Raw genomic sequence first — 18834 nt, 5'->3', positions numbered from 1 at the left:
AAACAAATGGAATTGCAAATCAATAATTTTGCTAAATGAATTAACATCCTTAGAAAACTGTCATTTGTTGCAATTTTGTGCTATCAGTCATTTTGGAAATCAAGGTGTCACTTGTTTGAAATGGTGGATATCTCATTTTAGAATGAAACTCTTACTGTATTCTGTATGTTTGTATGTTTGCATGCATGTTCTGTGTGTGTCCATATCCCAGTCCTTCCAGAGTGTTGTGGGGAAAGACGAGGCCTTGCCAGACTCTGTTAGGAACCTGATTTCTGCCAACTACGATCCGGTCTACAAGTTCCACCAGGGATTCCTCAAAGAGGTGGAGCAGAGACTGGCGCAGTGGTCAGTGTCTGTGTGTTTCCATTCAGAAAACTTTAAATGTCTCTCACATTTCCATGGGTCAGAAAATCGTCTTAGCTGTAGGCATTTGTAAAATGGCACGTAACACAGGCATTTATATTTAAATACACTTACATACAGCACATATATTGTAGGCATTTAGCTGAAGCTTAAAGTTCTATATCACCAAAATTTCAGGCAACCAATAGACAAGAAAGAGTCAGGGCATAAGACAAAGAGAGACAAGATAATAAATTAAAGAAAACGAAAAGAAACTAAGAAAAAAAATGCATGTTCAGATGTGCTGAGGTGCAGGTAAACACTTATTTAAACTGGTTATTGATGTGGGAAAGCAAAAAAGACACAAACAGACAGCAAGATTTCAATAGAAGTCTGTCTGTGTGTGTGTGTGTGTGTGTGTGTGTGTGTGTGTGTGTGTGTCTGCACCTTGGTGAGCATACCTTGTTGATGTTTGTGCTAGCCAAAGTGTGTGTGAGATCTATGTTGATAGGTGGCACCCCAAAGGTGTGTGTGTGTGTGTGTGTGTGTGTATGTGTATGTGTGTGTGTGTGTGCGCGCACTCTTAAAAAGGATGTGCCATATCCGTGTGTGCGTGTGTGTGTATCAGTCTGTCAGTTTGTGTATCATCGCAGTTGATGTTGGCTTCGTTATCTCCGTTCCCTTCTATTGCCTTCCAAGTCACAACACTGAGGCTGCAGCACCAAAGTGGCCTTGTTGAAAAGTGTGTGTGTGTGTGTGTGTGTGTGTGTGTGAGCGATCTCACAGTTTTGGAAAATTGCCCTCATCCTATCTGAGAGATGGGTTGAGTGTACGGAAAGAAAGGAAGGAAACTATGTAGCACCTTTTTTGTTAAAACACAAAATAGAAATTGCTTAAAAATCAAGCTTTGGGCTTAAACAGAGGAGCAGCTTATAATATAATGATGATAATAAACTGTATTTGTATAGCAGCTTAAGAACAAAGAAATTAGAAATCAAAAATATAATGCAAATTAGGTGTGTTTGCATCAGCTGGGTTGAATAAAAAAAAAGAAATAGGCTTCCTGAATGTCATAAAACACATCCAGTAGAAAAATGGCAAGCATGAAGAACAGATTAGTATTGGGCAAGTTGTTACTGTTCTTTTGGGTCAGCTAATGTTGCCCATATTTCATGCTTTTATCTGAGGATAAAAACAGAGAAATGCACTTGGCAATACTCTCATTTCGAATTTAGTTGTTTCCATTCAGGTTTTTCGCCTAAAATTTGATACATCATAATTCTTCACAAAAAAATGCTTGACTGGAAATCCAGTTTTTGTGGTAGGTCAAAGGAAAAAAACTTCAAAGAAGAAGGAAGAATAAGGTCCGTGTTAGCTCTGGTTCGGTGGGAGAAACTGCATTCACACCGCAGGCCACTCAAGCAGCCAGTGGTAGGAAGTCCATTAATTGGACAAATTGGCCAATGTTCTCCATGATCTCTGTTGTTTGTTGGTGTCAACATATAAACTCAGCAGTTTGACTTCGCATTGGGAACGACGTGCACACGCAAACATCAAGTCCTCATTTCCCCCCATGGGAATCTTGTCTGTTCATTTTATAATGGCAGACAGGAGGAGAAATTGTGTTTTTGTTCTGCTCCGAAGTGCCTTATTCTGGCTGACACACACACACACACACACACACACACACACACACACACACACACACATATACTGGCAGCATGATTCTGAACCTTGTTTTTGGAGTCGGCCCAGGGACTTGCTGGTAAGATGAATGGGATTGTGGGAATGGAGTGAATATTTTCCATTTGTCAGGTCCTGCCTGTGTCAAACCCAGCTGTGGCCTGACACCTACTGGTAAACACATGTTACTGCATGCTGAGGAATATCACAATGTCTCTCTCTCTCTCTCTCTCTCTCTCTCTCTCTCTCTCTCTCACAGGGAGGGTCGTTCCAATGCCCATATTAAAGGAGACTATCAGCGGATTGGCGATGTTCTCCTGAAGAACATCCAGGGTCTGAGGGTAACTATCTCACTACACCGACATTACAAGCAACCAAGGGGTGCGAGGGGTCATTCCTGTGAAACTAGAGTGATCATGAAGGAGGGAAGTGCTGGGAAAAGAAATGAGGAAAATCAAGAGCTTAGAAGAGAGGTAGAAGGGATGTGATTGATAGGCTGAAATCTGTTTTGACTCTCCTCTTGTCTCCTCCCTCTCTCTGTTTTATTGTCACTCTCTCTCTCTCGTCTGCAGCAGTTGACAGTGCAGCTCCAGAAACACTCAGAATGCCTGGTGGAACTGGAGCGGGCCTGCAGGTGGGTACATGACGCGAAACATATCTATTTGTTGCCAAAGGTCAAAGGTCGCTGGCAGGCACTTGTTTCCGTATTGGTGGAAATTTTATTTTACTTGCTTACCTGTCTGCCTGTGACTTTCAGACTGGGTTAGTATACAATTATCCTCACCAGCCAAACTTTTAATTGAGGCCGACATTATTATTATGAGACCTTTGCTTTCAGAATAGTGACATTTTGAAAGATATTATCTATATTTTTTTACTTTCTTTAACCTTTCTCCTCACTTTCTTCGCTATCTCCCCTTCATAACTGAAGTTCACAGCTTCCAGTTATTTTGCATCGGAAGAAGGCCAAGCTACCCTCAAGAGAAATATAGTTTTGTTAACAAATGTTAGTCAGAAAAAGTCATTCAAACTACTTTGCAATAAATGATTATATTTACATATGCAGTGTCAGAAAATACAAATTCACATGGCCACAAAAAAAAATTCCACTGATTAGGTAGGCAGTGAGCTTATTACAGTTGGAAACAAAGGAATTTAAAAGAATAAATAAAGGATGAAAAAATGCAGTACCCCTCTTTTCTTTAATAGCCAAAAATAGTTGGTAGTTTCGGTAGTGAACGGCAAAATAATGCTGACAAAAAAAGTAATAAACGAGGAAAAAATGTAATTTAATTGAACTACCTCCAAGCTGCTGCAAAATGTAAATAAACTATTAACTTTACAGGTAGTGAAACTATTTCCCAACACTAAAGGGAACATAGCCTTCACCTGGATTCCCCTGGTCAGTCTATTTCATGGAAAGAGCCGTCGGCCTTGATATTTTGAACGCAGTGTAACAGCGTTTCGTAACGAACCCTCTCCTCCGTCTGTGTGCCTCAGGTCCAGTCGCAGGTTGGAGGCTCTGTGCAGGGACTTTGAGCAGCAGAAGGCCTGCTACCTGCCCTTCAACATCTTCCTCCTCAGGCCACTCCACCGCCTGCTGCACTATAAACTCATCCTGGAGAGGCTCTGCAAGCACTATCCGCCCACCCACGACGACTTCAGGGACTCCAGAGGTGGGTGTTAGGGTGTGTGTGTGTGTGTGTGGGTGGGTGGGTGAGGGTGCTTTTTCGCTGAACGACTTCTGACCCTCCCATCGGTCATTCTCTCCATCCTCCTCCCTCCCATTATCACTCCTTTTCTCTAATGTGTTCATATACACTTTTTTTTTCTTCCTTTCTGCACAGCCTAGGCAGATAAATGCAATATTGTGTTTGTGTGTATGAGAGAGAGAGAAGGTGCAGGAACGAGTGGATTTACAGCTCTTAGATTGGATGCCAAAGAGATAGGCTTGATCAGCTGTACATTTCATCCTCCTCCTCTTCCTCCTCTTCCTCCTCCGTCCCCTCCCTCCTCTCCAGCGGCCCTGGCGGACATCTCAGAGATGGTGCTGCAGCTCCAAGGCACCATGATGAAGATGGAGAACTTCCAGAAACTCCTGGAGCTGAAGAAGGACCTGACGGGCATCGAAAACCTGGCCATCCCAGGAAGGGTGAGAGAGAGGGACAGAATTTTATTTTTGTCTCAGTAGCATCTGCTCTCAAAGCACGGAAAGCTCATATTCCAACTGACAGTGAAGAAATGAGTGGTGATTTTTTTTTGTCCTCCAGCTTAAAACATCTTCTGTGAAAGTTGTAGGATTCAGTGATTCTATACATTGATTATGCAACTAAAACAAATGCTGTTTAGCCCCGTTTTTTATGATGAAAACATTTTGTCAGTGAGTCAAAGTTGAAATTAAAATAGTTGTAATTCTATAATCGATAACCTAATCTAATCAGATTCATCTCAGTGAATTTTATTCTGAAGATCGTGAATGTGAATTCATTCTTGGGAGTTCCATAGCAGCTTTTACTTATTTATTTTAGATTTTTTGTTGCATTTTTTTGCCTTGGTTTGACAGTCACAGTAGAGTGAAAAATGAGTGCTGTGCTTTTTATGGTTTTAGGGAACAGATAGTGTCCATGTATGAGTTGATCAATTATTCAGGTCTAGGAAACGACAAGACCTGGATGATTTCCTTGACAACAACACATAAACTGGGGATTATTTTTGGACCGAGCAGACTCCCATGTCGATCCATAATAAGTTGTTTACTCCTGCAAAAAAAGTGACTCATCCTGCTCATTTGTAGTCCTTGGTTTTCTCTCCCTGTTGTTCTGATGTTGTTTATGTTTGCGTGTGGCTGACAGGAATTCATCAGGCTTGGCTGCCTCAGCAAGCTCTCAGGGAAAGGCCTTCAGCAGAGAATGTTCTTCCTGGTATGACATCACAGCTTTTCTCAACCATACCTTCAAAATGTCTCAAATGTTGCATACGGCATGAACTATAACTTCTATAACCTTCTTTCCTTTCTGCCTTCTACCCTTCCCTTTCTCCCCTCCTCACTCTCCCCTTCTTTCCTTCATTCCCGCTGTCCTTCTTTCCTCCCTTCATCCTTCCTTCCCTCCTTCCCTCTGTCCTCCCTCCAGTTCAGTGATTCCTTGGTGTACACGAGTCGAGGGATGACCCCGTCCAACCAGTTCAAAGTTCACGGCCAGCTGCCCCTCTATGGCATGACGGTACGTAACCACATTTTCTTAGTAACATATATGTGTTTTGGTGACTATCAGCACTGCACTGCAACTGTGAGATTGACTGGAACAACAGTGAAATGTATCTGTATTTTTTGTCTGAATTGATTTTCTTTTCCTCACCATCTCTCCCTGAAAGCAGTGTTTACTTTTATATCATATGTTGTGGTTCTAAGCAGTTATGGAGTGTGTTTACATGCATGTTAATATTCCAATATAATTTAGGATACTTAAGATTACTTGTTAAAACTCTGTGTGTGTGTGTGTGTGTGTGTCTGCAGATCAGAGAGAGCGAGGAGGAGTGGGGAGTCCCTCACTCCTTTACCCTGTTCGGACAGCGGCAATCTGTGGTGGTGGCAGCAAGGTACACACACACACACACACACACACACACACACACACAGAAATACACAGAAATAAGTGCACGTACACACACACCCTTGAGCTAAACCACAGTGAGCATCTCAGCCCGATTATCATAATGAATAAACTAATAATAATAATGGCACAATTTATATAGCATTTTCTAAAAAAAAAAAAAATTATGTAAATGAAAGAAATGCAGGAATTAAATATAAGAACTAGAGTGGAACCATCACAAGAATGAAAAAAAAAAACAAATGAACTGAATTAAACATGACCAAAAAACAATTGCTTTGAATTGAAGCTGTGCCATCCATTATGAATGGATGCCATATGCTCTTAAGAATAACTGTCTGAAAGATTAATACAGGTCAGTCTCATTAAATATGGATTCATACAGGACCCAAGCCACTTGAATTAAGTTGGACTGTGTGACCTATTTCCCATTCCCCTGTTACTCATTCACTGATTAAAAAACTTTTATCTCTGCATGGTTGTAAAGGTAGAGACTGAATTGCATAATGAAGGTTGTGCTGATTGACTGTCCATTGTGTGAATAAGTATATACAGTATATATATATGCTGGATGTATAATTTTCTTCTATCCTCATCTCTATTCCTCTCTCACATCCTCTTGCTTAATGCCGCTCCATCTCTGTCTCTCTCTCTTTTTTCACATCTACTCTCGCACTTGGTTTCTATTTCACATTCCCATCTCTCTCTCTTTCTTTGATGCATTTTTCTCTGTAGGTCTATTTCTCTCTCGTTCTCTCTCTCTTTCTCTTCTCTCTCGGTGTCTCTTTCTTTCTCGCTATCTCAGTTCAGTGTTCAATTGAGTAAGATTTATTGGCGTGAGTGAGGAAGCGTGGAACGATATTGCCACCGCTTGAAGACAAAAGATCAACATTGTTACATCAGAAAACAATTTTGACATAAAACGATCTCTGTGTGTGTGTGTGTGTGTCTGCTTCTCTCTCTTTCTCCACCCCCTCTCTGTTTTTCTTGTTCTTGCTATCTCAATTCAACGTGCTTTATTGGTATGAAAGTTGAGAACAATATTGCCACAGAATGAAGATAACATTTTTTACATTAGGAAATCATTTTACCTTAAAAAAAACCTTTCTCACACCCTCTCCAGCTGTGCGTCAGAGATGGAGAGGTGGGTGGAGGACATCAGGATGGCCATTGACCTGGCAGAGCAGAGCAGCAGCGCCCACACTGACCTGCTCTCCACCAGCCTCTCTGATAACAGTAAGTCTGTGGTGTGTGTGTGTGTGTGAGTGACAAACTCCTAAGCAAGCCACAATTATTTTAAATATAGCACCTAAATTCATCAATATGCCTCAGCTGTCTTGACCTCTTTCTGTACCTAGCATCAACACTTCACATCCTGAGGAAAACCATGTGATAGATATGATGATGATGATGATGAAAAATGAGCCCTTTATGATGTCTAATTTTGACCAATGTCATGTCTTACCCCAAAACTATTTTGAGTCCTTGAGTTTCACCATACAAGATCTTCAAAGCCATTGGGAAAAAAGCTGTGAATTCAATGGCCAAGTGAGTGTAGGAGCCCTGTTCATAGTGTTTGACATTTCTCTTCTCAAGAAACACTACTGTGCATTACTACATTACTACTGTGCAACTAAGGATTATTTTCATTATCGATTATTTTTTCAATTAATTGATTAACCACAAGTTACCAGAGTCCAGAGTGATTCTTCAAATTGCTTACTTAGTCTGACCAGCAGCTAAAGAAAACCCAAAGTATTCATTATATATTGATATGAAACAGAGAAAAGCAGCAAATCTTAGCGTTTGTGAAGCTGTAACCAGCAAATATGTGGGATTTTTACTTAATGACTAAAATCAACCGACTAATTGATTAATCGACTAATCGTTTCAGCGCTACTATGTATACATACTGTATATATTCTATATATTTGAACCAGAAAACTCTCAAGCCTGCTTCTTTAACCTGGAGGCTACTGCCGTCCCCAGATAGCATAGCGGCTCAGCTTTGAGGGACTGTCTGAGCTGTTGTACCTGTTCTAGACACAGTGAGAGCTGATGGGGCCCAGAAACATAGAGCAGGAGAGGAAATAGGTCATAAACAAAATTCCAGAGAACAGTTATTTATGGAAATGTTACCCAGTGGGACTTATCACCCACACAAAGTCTCCTAGTTGAAGTTAATGTGACGCTTGCTTGCATTGCTAACTTACATTATGTTATTTCAGTGACTGGTGTTTGTAGGAATGGGTTTACAAGGGACATTGGTGGTGTTCATAACTTATTGATATTCACTTGCATCAAGAGGCTTTTCTCTGCCCTTTTAAATCACAGAGAACTGGATCATGAACAGGCGAGCGCTTGCATATTCCTATGGTTTCCATAACTCTGCCTTTCCCACAGAGAGGGAGGATATGTTTCACTCCTTCTCTTCCTTTCTTTTCCCCTCACAAGACAGACAGCTGCTGTCAGCGCCTGGTATATGAATAATATGGTTGAATTGTTCCAGTTTGTCTTTCATCTTAGTTTTTTTTTATGTTACCTGATATATGTAGGTCCCCTCCCCAGCTGTCATCCCCCTTTTCTCCTCTTCTCTTTTCTCCTCCTTCATCTTAAATGCCTGTCATGATTGTTCCATACAGCCTCCACCTGGTGACCTTTGGCTTGACTTCTCTCCATTGTGTCTTAGCTAAAGCACCTGCTATGTACAGTTTTACACAAATAGATACTGAGTATTGGCTTACAAGTGACAACAAAAGGATAGTGTTCCTCAATATTTTGACCACAGTATTGAAATTTAGGTGACTTTGATCAGTCCTTTGGCTCAGTTTTCAATGGCAGAGATTTGATACAAGTCGTAATGTTTTTTGCTGCCAGCTGTTTTTTGTGTCATCTCACTGTAATGATATTATACAATACATACACACGGAAAGGCTGGCATTAAGTAGAAAAATTCAACAGGATAAAACATGCTAGCAGGTTACACACTGGTCCCCTGCTAATGTTTTTCTGACCAAACCACATATTTTTAGATTGTGATTAAGTCTAAACATGTATTGTGTATTGTTATTAATCTATCATGATTTTAGTCATGTCTGCTTTCATATATTTTGCTTTCTTTGCTGTCAACAGACTCTAAAATATAGAATTGATATGTTTGTAGTGCTAAAAGGCATCGAGAGAGTGGTAGCATGCTAGCTTGGTTAGCTTTTCTCATACTTGTGCATTATAAATGGTCACAAGTGTAATAGTGTGACAACTATAAACTTAATGTTGTGCCACAAGAAGATTGGTAGCAGTTTTAGCTCTTTGTGTCCAGTATTTAGTGGATAGAATAGCAAACTAAATACAGAACACACAGAAGTGAAACTGCTGCTAATCTTCCAGTCACTCAACAGTTGATGAAAGAGTCTGTTTGCCAAAAATTCAATGTTAACTTTTAACCACTCACACACACAAAAGGAAGCTTACTTTATTTACTACTGTAACAGACTGCTGGCATATTTTATCCACTATATCAAATCTTGTGTAAGAACCCAGGATCTCTACTGTGCCAATATTTGATCATCGTGTGCAGGCTTTCATTCCAAAACGCTATGTACCCATTTTGAAAAGAAAAGCTGCCTTAAAATTCACCAGTCAGTATCTCAAAAACAAATCTCTTCATCTCTTTTAGCCCTTTCCTTTCTATTAACCGTCACATTTGACCCGTGCGTCGTTCCCCAGAGCTGTCGGAGGACGGAGGGGCGGAGCAGGAGTCGGAGGAGGAGCTGTGCGGCTCGCGCTCGTCCCTGGAGCGCCACGGTCACCGTGGTAACACCACCGTGCACGTCTGCTGGCACCGCAACACCAGCGTGTCCATGGTGGACTTTAGTGTCGCCGTGGAGGTACCCAGACTGTTGTTTCTGTGTCTGTGTGTGTGTGTGTGTCTCAATCCTTCTCTCCCTCCACCTGTTTTTCCACACATCCCATACTTTTTCTCTCAAGCCTGTCGCTGTGGATTCCGGTCTTCTGCGTTTGTCCAGTGTGTTTAGATGTGTGCATTTGTCTGCCTGTGTTTCAGTCGGTCTGCTTCAACCGTCTTGGTCTCCCCCTCTCTTTATATCTCTCTGCGGGCAAAGGACCATTCTTCCGAAGTCCTTTGTCTTATTTTTCTTCTCATGTCTGTGTTTTTGTCCTCTCTCTTATCCTCCCTCCCTCTTTCTGCCAATCCATCTCTTTGTATCTCTCTGTCTTTACCTCCTCTTGTCTGTCTTTCCACTCTTCCGCCCACCTTCACCTCTGTCTGTCTGTCCGTCCATACTGATGTGGCTAGAGGCCAGTAGTCCGGCCAGTGAGTCAGAGCGGCCCCTCAGCAGACATCAGGGGCCCGTCCCTCTCTCTGTGGTCTGCTGGTACAGAGCACACAGCCTGTCCTTTAGTGACACCTGCTGGAGTAGAGAGGTACTGCAATAGTCACAACTTAGCTTTGTACCCAGAAATGCCACTAGAAGTGCATAGACCATAAACAAAACAAGTCTCTCAATTTCCCCCTGGGATGACTATGGTGCCTGTTTTGGTAATAAATGGAGAGGTATAGAAAAAAATCTAGAGAGAACCATGTTTCTCTCCACAAAAACCTTCCATGTATTGCACAAAATGCTGATGAGCAAGGCTACTGGATCCTTGGACAAAGGAACGCCCCGCCAGCCGCCAGGAAAGACCGAAGCCAGTCCTCCAAAGGCACATAAACTTCCAAATCCACTCCAGTCAAACAAATTCACTGTAAAGGCAAGGCCATGAAAAGTATTACCACAAATCGGGCCTTGGGAAAGTGCTTCACATATTGAATTTACTCGCTGCTATGCGCAAGCAAGGCTCAGCTAAATGGATACTTGCACTGACAGTAGCACAGAGATAGATTTATGAAATTATGTAACCTAGAAACTGTTGTATTTTTAATTGTGTGCCAAAATGTCCCAAAGGATTAGTGATTGAATTAGTGCTTGGAGCTGACACATTTCTCTCCCCCCTGTCTTCTTTTCTGTTTTAACACTAAAACTGAATCACCGACGTTGTGTGTTTCTTTGTTGAACCCTGTATATCCTTTGGTTTAATCGGTTTCCTCTCTCCTTTTCCTCTCCTCTCTCTTCTTCTGTGTCTCCAGAACCAGCTGTCCGGTAACCTGCTGAGGAAGTTCAAGAACAGTAACGGCTGGCAGAAACTCTGGGTGGTGTTCACCAACTTCAGCCTCTTCTTCTACAAGTCCCACCAGGTTAGATATAGCCTATAGGAACGCAGTTAAAATGAAATAAGAATGATGTGGCGGTTTGAACGCAGCACTGGCAGAGTTAGTTATGTCTGTAAAGTAGGATATGAGAATATTATGCATCATGACATGGGTAATGTGCTATGTGATTATAATGCTTATTGACACCAGAAAACTTGAGACATCAAATGACATTGAATCAGCACAACTATGGCTTGATGAAAATGTATAACATAGATCATGATAGAGGTTTTCCTGCCCCCTCTGGCCCGTCCTCCTGCAGGACGACTACCCTCTGGCCAGCCTTCCTCTGCTGGGCTACTCCGTCACCGTCCCGTCCGAGTCGGAGAACATCCACAAAGATTACGTCTTCAAGCTCCACTTCAAGTCCCACGTCTACTACTTCAGATCGGAGAGCGAGTACACCTTCGAAAGGTACTGCACTTCTGCGTTGAATTTGAATGATTGCTGAAGAACATTTGCATAACCGTTTTGTTCCTCTTTTCCCCCTCACTGGGTAACTGTAAGCAACTTCCCACTCTGGCTCCTCAAATTTCATTTGGGTTTAAGTGAGATTCTAACCTCCATCAAGAGGTATGGTACACTGTAGTATGATGTTGAGATTCTTGGCATGTAAAAAGGCCAACAGAAACCTCTAGTGAAGAGGTAATTAATCTTAATGGGCCTGTAAAAACCTTCCTTACCATACCTTTAAGTTTAGCGTTCTGTGAGCACCGGAGTCAGAAAGCCTTGTGTTTTGAATCATGAATGCATCAAGAGCTGAAAAAGGTACATCTCCCATTAGCGGTGGAAACTTGGCACAAAAGTAGTCGTTTAATGCATTTTCAGTTCTTGGGATTCAGGGGGAAAAAAAGTATGGAGCGCTCGATTTATGTCACTCTGCAAGTAAGCAGCCGCTGTCCTTTTTTTTTTTTCTTCAGGTGGATGGAGGTGATCCGCAGCGCCACCTGCTCCGCCAGCCGCTCCCTGCCAACCTCCAGGAAAGACCTTTACTGACCGATCGGCTCCCCTCCTCACTCCTCCACAGAGAAACACTCACCCGAATGAATGAAGACTTGGATATCAAGCTGCCAAAACTCCAGGAAAGAGCCCTATTGACACAGAATGCGCACAACGGGCATTCAAATCAACACTAATCGATACTTTTGAATAGTTATTTGGTTCACACACCCAGTCGGAGGACGTCCCACTTCACCTCTGTCCCCTCCACTTCCCAAACTCCTCCTCCTCCTCCTCCTCACACACGCTGCTTAGAGCTTTAAAGAGCGAGAGTACTTTCTACACCACTAGTGTCTGATTAGAGGCAATCTTTCTACAATGGCAGTCATCCATTATGTAATTCTTAATGTAATTTTTCTACGCCGGGCGAGCAGCAGCGCACAGTCTTGCTGGCAATGTTTTGCTCTTTTGACTTTATTTTATGTTTGCATCACTGAGTGCGTTCACATGCACACCAACAGATCTTTAATATTCAGTGTTTCAAGTCAACAACACATCCTGTTTACAATAACCTGGGGAAGACGTTATCCTTATGAAAAACCTGAATACAATACCTGAGATTTATCAATAGTATTTGAGATGCTGATATCCTGTTACTGTTGTTTTTTGCAGTCTGTTCTATTCTATCAGTGGTTTATATATTCAAATTATTCATGTATACAGACTTATTTGTGATAGGGAGAAAAGATGTATATAAACAGCTTATCTTGAATAAGACCTATACCAGGATAATGTGGAATATTGTGTGCATGTGAACACACTCACTGTGATGAGAGTATTTTTTGTTTGTATGACAATCTATACATGATGAATAAATGTGATACTTAGTTTGGACACAATTACAAGACACACATCTTTTGCTTTTGTAGGGAAACCTTTTGTACAATACTTTGATACACTGTGAAACGTTCTCCTCTGCTTTGTTCTTTTCTCCTTTTGGTTCTTACTTGTTTTCCTGTGAGGTCTGCCTTCTTTAAGAGGGCAAAATGTTTTCAAAACACTTTCTCTACTTCCAGGGCCGAAAGAGATTTCAGTGGTTCATTGCCAAATATCTTCTCTTCTGTATTCCTCCAGGTTTCTGGATTTTACTATTTTAAATAAAGATGAGTAAAGACTGGGTTAATATGACAACAACAGCGTGGGAGGCGACTCTGAAACTGTTTCCTCTAGTCTAGTTTTCCTCTAGTTTTCATGAGGACAAAAACCAGGATGCGATTAGGATTATTACAACACACAAAAGGAGAGATACTATCGGGAAAATCAGGAAAGCAGAAATTTTCTGTAAAAATCTGCAAAAACACCTGACAGTGTGACTATGGGTACAACGGTGATGCAATATTCCCCACAGCACTTTTGATGGAGTGTTTTCTATTCTCAGGCTGTAACCATAATGAAAAATTGCGTAATTTCTTATACTGTATGTATCATATGTTAATAATAGCATTGGATGCCAATTTGATATAGCATAGATATTAGAGCAGCCGCCCTTTGCCTTGATGGAAAGGCAAAGGCTTTGGAAAGAAATTCATACATAGGCATCAACTTCACTATTTATATATGTCTAAAAAATACATTTCAAGCATTTAAGCAGAAGCCTTTAGATCAAAATGACTTTAAGATAATGAGAAGCATAGTACATTCAAATCAGGTGTGTCCAAACTTCTGACTGGTAGTGTATTGGTTTGGCTTCTGAACCTGTTTTTCAAATGAGCAAATTACTTGAGAGCCTCAGATCTCCTCCCTCTCTCCTGAAGTCCCAAAGTGCAAGCATACTATTGGACACCTGTAGCATGTTGGCACTTTATCAGGTGCATAAAGACAACAACACCCATTATAGCTCTTTCTGGCATGAATAGAGGGAGAGTCGCAATCGCTTCATTCATGCGAAACAAAGGACGGGTGCAGCTAGAGTACAAAGAAAGGAATAAGGAAGTAGATGGATGCACATGAGATAGGATAAGCCATGTGTGAAATCTCTGTTTAATAGGTATTTGAGTACACTAACAGAGAACATTAGAATCTAAAACCAGGAAAATTACAGTTGATACCTTGATAGTTCATGTGTAGTTCCACTGCATAGTAAATAACACGCAGAATGGGCTTTCAGATACAAGTAATGGGTCTTCCTTGTATCACGATGAACCGTGAATGCGTCACGCTTGGTCAGAAACCCTGAGAGAGTAAATTCACAGGTTCGTTCGACGACATCCAACACTACATAGTCATTCTAACCTTTATTTTTCCAGGGAAACTTGACTGAGCCTGCAGCCCTGCTTCACACAGTTAACACCAGACTGATGCTGAGTACAAGACTTGTTTAAGGGCACTTTGACCACAGTGGTTGTTGAGGGAGGCAAGAGCATTTGTCCTTCATTTGGGACCAGCGAAATGTCCTGATACTGGGGATTAACATTGTGAATTAATGCTAGCTGTTGATAAATCAAGTGTCAAAGTGGCTGTAAAGGGTTTTGAACGACCGCAGTAAGTCGTGACATAAACTAGCTTGCTGACATTCATCGCAGAGGTTGAGATTTTACATTTTGATGCCTTAAAAATGTAATATGCTTAAACTACTGCCTTGCACTTTTACTGTCTCATATTTCATTGTGGGCATGAAACCTGTTTAGGTGTGGCACACAGTAGTGCCCATCTCCATCATCTTCAAACTTCAAAACCAAAATGAATGTGCTAAGTCTAAATGTGATAAAAAAAAACAACAACAACAGAATATAATGTCTGGGTTGAATGACAACAGGAAAAAAAAACACTAAGTCCTTTTATTTAAGTACAACACTTAACTGTACTTAAACCCTTTCAAGGCCTTGAACTGAGACAATTCAATGTAAGACCTTTTTAAATTATTTAAAGGACCTGGAGACACCATGGAGTCATATGTTGTCATGTTAGATAGATGACATATGTGCATTACCACAACATACATTATTGTCTAAAGTTAAATCCTTCAAGTGTACTTGGTGAGCTTCTGCCCACCTTCCTGTCACTGGGACTGGGTCGTAAACTAAAGTATCCTAGGTATGAATATATAATATATAATTAGGTCCTGCTTTTGACAGCTCCTTCCAGTTCATTTCCATGATCAAATATCAAGACAACTTGATATTTGAAGTTGCTTTGAGGTAAATAAAAGAACCGGGAGGCAAAAACTGCAGTTGATTGTATCTTTAATGTCAACTTTTAAGCAGTTTTGCCACCTTGATCTTATTGCTCTGAGCCCCTAAAGCCTCTCACGCAGAGTAAGAGAACTGAATTCAGGAGGTAAACAAACCTGACACTCCTGTTCTGTGATACTTGCCTTAGCGATAACTAGCCATAGATTTTTTTTTTTTTAGTTCACCCTAAAGCAGAATTCCAATAACATGCTATTCCTAAGATGTTGGACAATTTGGTCTAGATATTTAAGTCTATTTAATGTGATTCTCAGCTCAAGAGAGACAATCTGGACCTGCTCCATTGGCAGTGAATGGAGGCTGGTTTGTACGATGGCAGAAACCAGGGTGATCTTATGAAGATATGAGCAAACTGTCTGCTTCATATTTGTTATCTATGCAGTGGAATGGAGCTCAGCCATTCATTGACGGCAGAAAATCCGTCTCTAACAGGCTGCGGGTGGAGCAGCTGCATAGTTTCGAGTCTTGATCACCTTGCTCGTCTCGTTTCTAGTTTTTCATTAATAACGTGTGAACTGTGCTTCGGGGCGGATCTGCCCTTCACATCCTAGACATGCAGGCCCTGCGGCAGCGGGCCACATCAGTCTCTTGCCTCTCTGGTGACGTACTCCAGCCCGTGATCCCCGAACGAGTCGTAGCTCTCGTAGTTGGGCAGCGAGGTCCAGTCCGGCTTGTACGTGGTCGTGCTGTACACAAACGCCTCCACGATGCTTCCCGGCGACGGCGTCTCCCCTCCGTCTGTCCGTCCCACCCACTCCTTCACCTCCAGCTTCACCGAAGTGCGCTGGTACATGGTGGGAACGCCCTCGAAAGCATCCAGGAACTTCAGCATGCGGTCGTCCACTCTGTAGATCTCCCCTCCGACGCGCTGGCCCTCGCCGGGGAGGTTGAGGAGGAAAGGGATGTTGTACTCGCCGGCGATCACCAGCGGGTGCTTCTCGGCGGTGCGGGCCGAGCCGAGGAACTCGGCCTCGCCGTTGGCCCGGTCGAACATGCGGTAGTAGTTGGGCTGCCCCTTCTTCAGGGTGCCGTAGACGAAGACGTGAGTCATGTGGATGAAGGAGGGGAGGCACACCTGCAAAATAAAACAGGGGAGAAAAGTTTGGTGTTGGTGTATTCTTTAAAATACAGTAGGATGAGCATCCTGGTGGCACCTGCAACATTCTTAGTACTCATATTTATTGCACATTTCTCTTTCTTGTCACTTTTCACTGCATACAATATAATAAAGCAGAATGGTCTTGAATATAAGTAAATATCAGGGTATCAGGGTGGTGTAGTGAGTAGGGAGACCGTCTGTTAAGCTCCAGGCTTAACAGCTCCAGGGGAACCAGTGAAAGGAGAATTTTCCTATGGGAATCTACATAGTAGGCTCCTGCATAACATAATACAAATACAATACAAACAAGTCAAGTTTCTATAGCTTTTTCTCCAGTCACACAACATCTTCAAAAGATTTTTTTCTAGGAATCCAAACTGATCTTTTGGCCTAATATGGAGGCTCTTCTAACAAAAGCAGCCCAATTTTTTAGGCTTTTACTCATCAGTCTGTTATTTGGTTCAGCCATTGGATGCAGCAGGGAGGCAAACACATGCAAAATAACACAGAGTAGAGGAGTTTGTGAACAGGGTGGTGCTGAAAAACACTTAAGTGTGCTCAGTCAACCCTGCAGGGTAAATAAAGTGACCTCTGTGACTTTAAGCTTTGTACAAGACACAGGTCTAATATCACTGAAGCTCTTTGGACTTTGTTATTGCAGGGTAAATCAGCAGCTCAATAATGAATTCTGATGTGATGTGAATGATAATCTTGTCAACCAACATTAAAGCTGGGAAGAGTCAATGAGCAAGAACAGAACAGTAGCACTGGATGTGGAAATATAAAATTCGCACAACCAATATAAATGTAGTATACTTTAAGATACATTTTCTTGCTAATTTTATTTTTTATACTAATGTCCTTAGTTTCTCATTACGTAAACATTAATTATCTATTAAAAATAACATAGCTTTAAAAAAGTAAGGATAGTATCATGGGTTTTTAAGGGATTTATTCATGGGTTGATTCGTGGAGACACTAGAAATTAAGGGATTGTGCAAGTTGCAGGTGCAAATAGGAATGTTGCACTGTCACCCGATATAGTGTCAGTGTACAAATAGTTACAGTGATTAGACACAACTACATATATCATTAAACCTCCGGTACACAACAAAAAACTATCTAGGCATGACAAAATAAGAGTCATAACAAAATGGTAACCTATCCTGTCACACAATCTATATACTGTACATACCATATGCCTCCACAGTATCTAACACAGCTTTCTGCACGACAGAAAACATCAGGTCATAACAACCATCATAAATGACGTCAAAGCAAGCTGTGGAAAAAAGAAAACGCAGCCCAACAGCTACAATCTAATCAAATCTGAGATAATAAAGGACAGGTAAAACTGCACTACAGCTGACCGTGACGTGGCAGGCTAGTTTAAGTCGCGGACAGTTTTGTTCCTTCGGTGTTGTTTCATCTGTCCAGCATATCTACATATTTTGTGTAGGCTGTTTCAAACACCACATAAACCCAACCGACACATTTGACCGCATAACAGCTGTTTTAAATATTATTACGCCGACCGAAAATCACAATTATACCGGTCATGGATGTATTAAACTAGGCCTATGGGTCGCTTAGCAACCATGTCGCTCAGCTGCTATGCAAGAACTATATCGGAAGTGGAAAAAATAACATTTTATTAACATTTAATTAGGACTTAAAATGCGAGTGTGTTCTTTTTTTTGTTATTGTTAAAACGCAATCCGTTTCGCATCGTGCCTAACGATGGCTCATTTAGCTGTTCTAAAATCACTGTTAAACACGGCTTGTTGTGGCTTTTCCTCTAACAGCTAGTTACATAAAGAAACCGTGCAAAAAAAAAATGTGGGGTTAAAAAGGGTTCAAAGTCTTACCGATAGTGAAATGAAGCGGGTCGCTCCTCGCAATGCTCTCATTGCAAAGTAGAGCTCTGTTGCTCCAACTCTCTGACATGCGCAGAAGAGCAATCGAGCCTTGATTTGAGTGTGCTTGCCGTTACTGCAGCTATGCAGCAATAATGCCAAGTTAGTTAACATTATATAGTCGATATCTGCTTAGCTTTAATACTATTTCCGTTAAGTTACGCATAGGCTACCAGGCCTTTTATCAGTTATTACATAAAAAGCACTAGTCACAAAAATAGCTATAGTCAGTATTCTGCCACTTACTAGTCGTTATTGTAATTTCGCTAGTTGCTATGATAGCCTACTAGTTCTAATTGAATAGGTGACTAATTTGTGTACTTATTACCCTATTCAAATTTCCATTCATCCCATTCAGCCTTCAAGAATCAAAGCATGTGCAATTGACTGTTTGCAGTTTAATATGCTATCTTTGGGGTGACGGTAAATGTGAGGTGAGTGTGAAGGAGGTATGACGTTTTGGGATGTTCCCCCTGGAAATCTTTGAAGTTTTCAGTGTGTTCTCTCTACTACAAAGTGACATTATTTGGGTTGAGTGGTTAAACTGTATAATATGTTTTTGAACAGAGGTAAGGAAGGAACCTATGTATTGGTTTACTATTTGATAAATTGAATTGAGGCTGGAGAATTTGCCAGCATGCTTGGTGACTTTGCCAGCAGGAAATGACGTCAGAGGAGTCTTAAGACATGAAGTCCCTGTGCCATGCCTACCCTGTAGCCCCTCCAT

General features: G+C 41.5%; 2 protein-coding genes across 5 annotated transcripts in view; one reads left to right on the top strand and one right to left on the bottom strand.

The window, feature by feature from the left end:
• The window catches only part of LOC139925981 (FERM, ARHGEF and pleckstrin domain-containing protein 1-like), a 69735-nt gene extending 56708 nt beyond the window's left edge, over positions 1 to 13027 (top strand). For all 3 annotated transcript variants that reach the window (XM_071917534.2, XM_078291095.1, XM_071917525.2), the window contains exons 16-28: positions 212 to 345; positions 2285 to 2366; positions 2598 to 2659; positions 3526 to 3701; positions 4047 to 4177; positions 4878 to 4946; positions 5157 to 5246; positions 5540 to 5622; positions 6760 to 6872; positions 9363 to 9523; positions 10783 to 10890; positions 11168 to 11319; positions 11826 to 13027. In XM_071917534.2, the coding sequence (XP_071773635.1) occupies positions 212 to 345; positions 2285 to 2366; positions 2598 to 2659; positions 3526 to 3701; positions 4047 to 4177; positions 4878 to 4946; positions 5157 to 5246; positions 5540 to 5622; positions 6760 to 6872; positions 9363 to 9523; positions 10783 to 10890; positions 11168 to 11319; positions 11826 to 11901 (1437 nt within the window). In that variant the 3' untranslated portion in view covers positions 11902 to 13027. The remainder of the gene's footprint in view (positions 1 to 211; positions 346 to 2284; positions 2367 to 2597; positions 2660 to 3525; positions 3702 to 4046; positions 4178 to 4877; positions 4947 to 5156; positions 5247 to 5539; positions 5623 to 6759; positions 6873 to 9362; positions 9524 to 10782; positions 10891 to 11167; positions 11320 to 11825) is intronic.
• Positions 13028 to 15583: 2556 nt separating this feature from the next.
• On the bottom strand, positions 15584 to 18497 carry LOC139926479 (gamma-glutamylaminecyclotransferase-like). 2 transcript variants are annotated; one of them, XM_078291184.1, is made up of 2 exons: positions 18436 to 18497; positions 15584 to 16167 (listed from the first exon to the last, which is right to left on the bottom strand). In XM_078291184.1, the coding sequence occupies exons 1-2, from the start codon at positions 18454 to 18456 to the stop codon at positions 15673 to 15675; spliced, it is 516 nt and encodes a 171-aa protein (XP_078147310.1). In that variant the 5' UTR covers positions 18457 to 18497; the 3' UTR covers positions 15584 to 15672. The 2 variants fall into 2 exon arrangements, with proteins under 2 accessions (XP_078147310.1, XP_071774326.1); XM_071918225.1 differs by lacking the exon at positions 18436 to 18497 and adding an exon at positions 18060 to 18104.
• Positions 18498 to 18834: the final 337 nt, after the last annotated feature.

Source organism: Centroberyx gerrardi, chromosome 21, assembly GCF_048128805.1.
Source record: "Centroberyx gerrardi isolate f3 chromosome 21, fCenGer3.hap1.cur.20231027, whole genome shotgun sequence".
NCBI classification, from domain to species: Eukaryota; Metazoa; Chordata; class Actinopteri; order Beryciformes; family Berycidae; genus Centroberyx; species Centroberyx gerrardi.
This window is presented reverse-complemented; position numbering and strand designations above follow the sequence as displayed.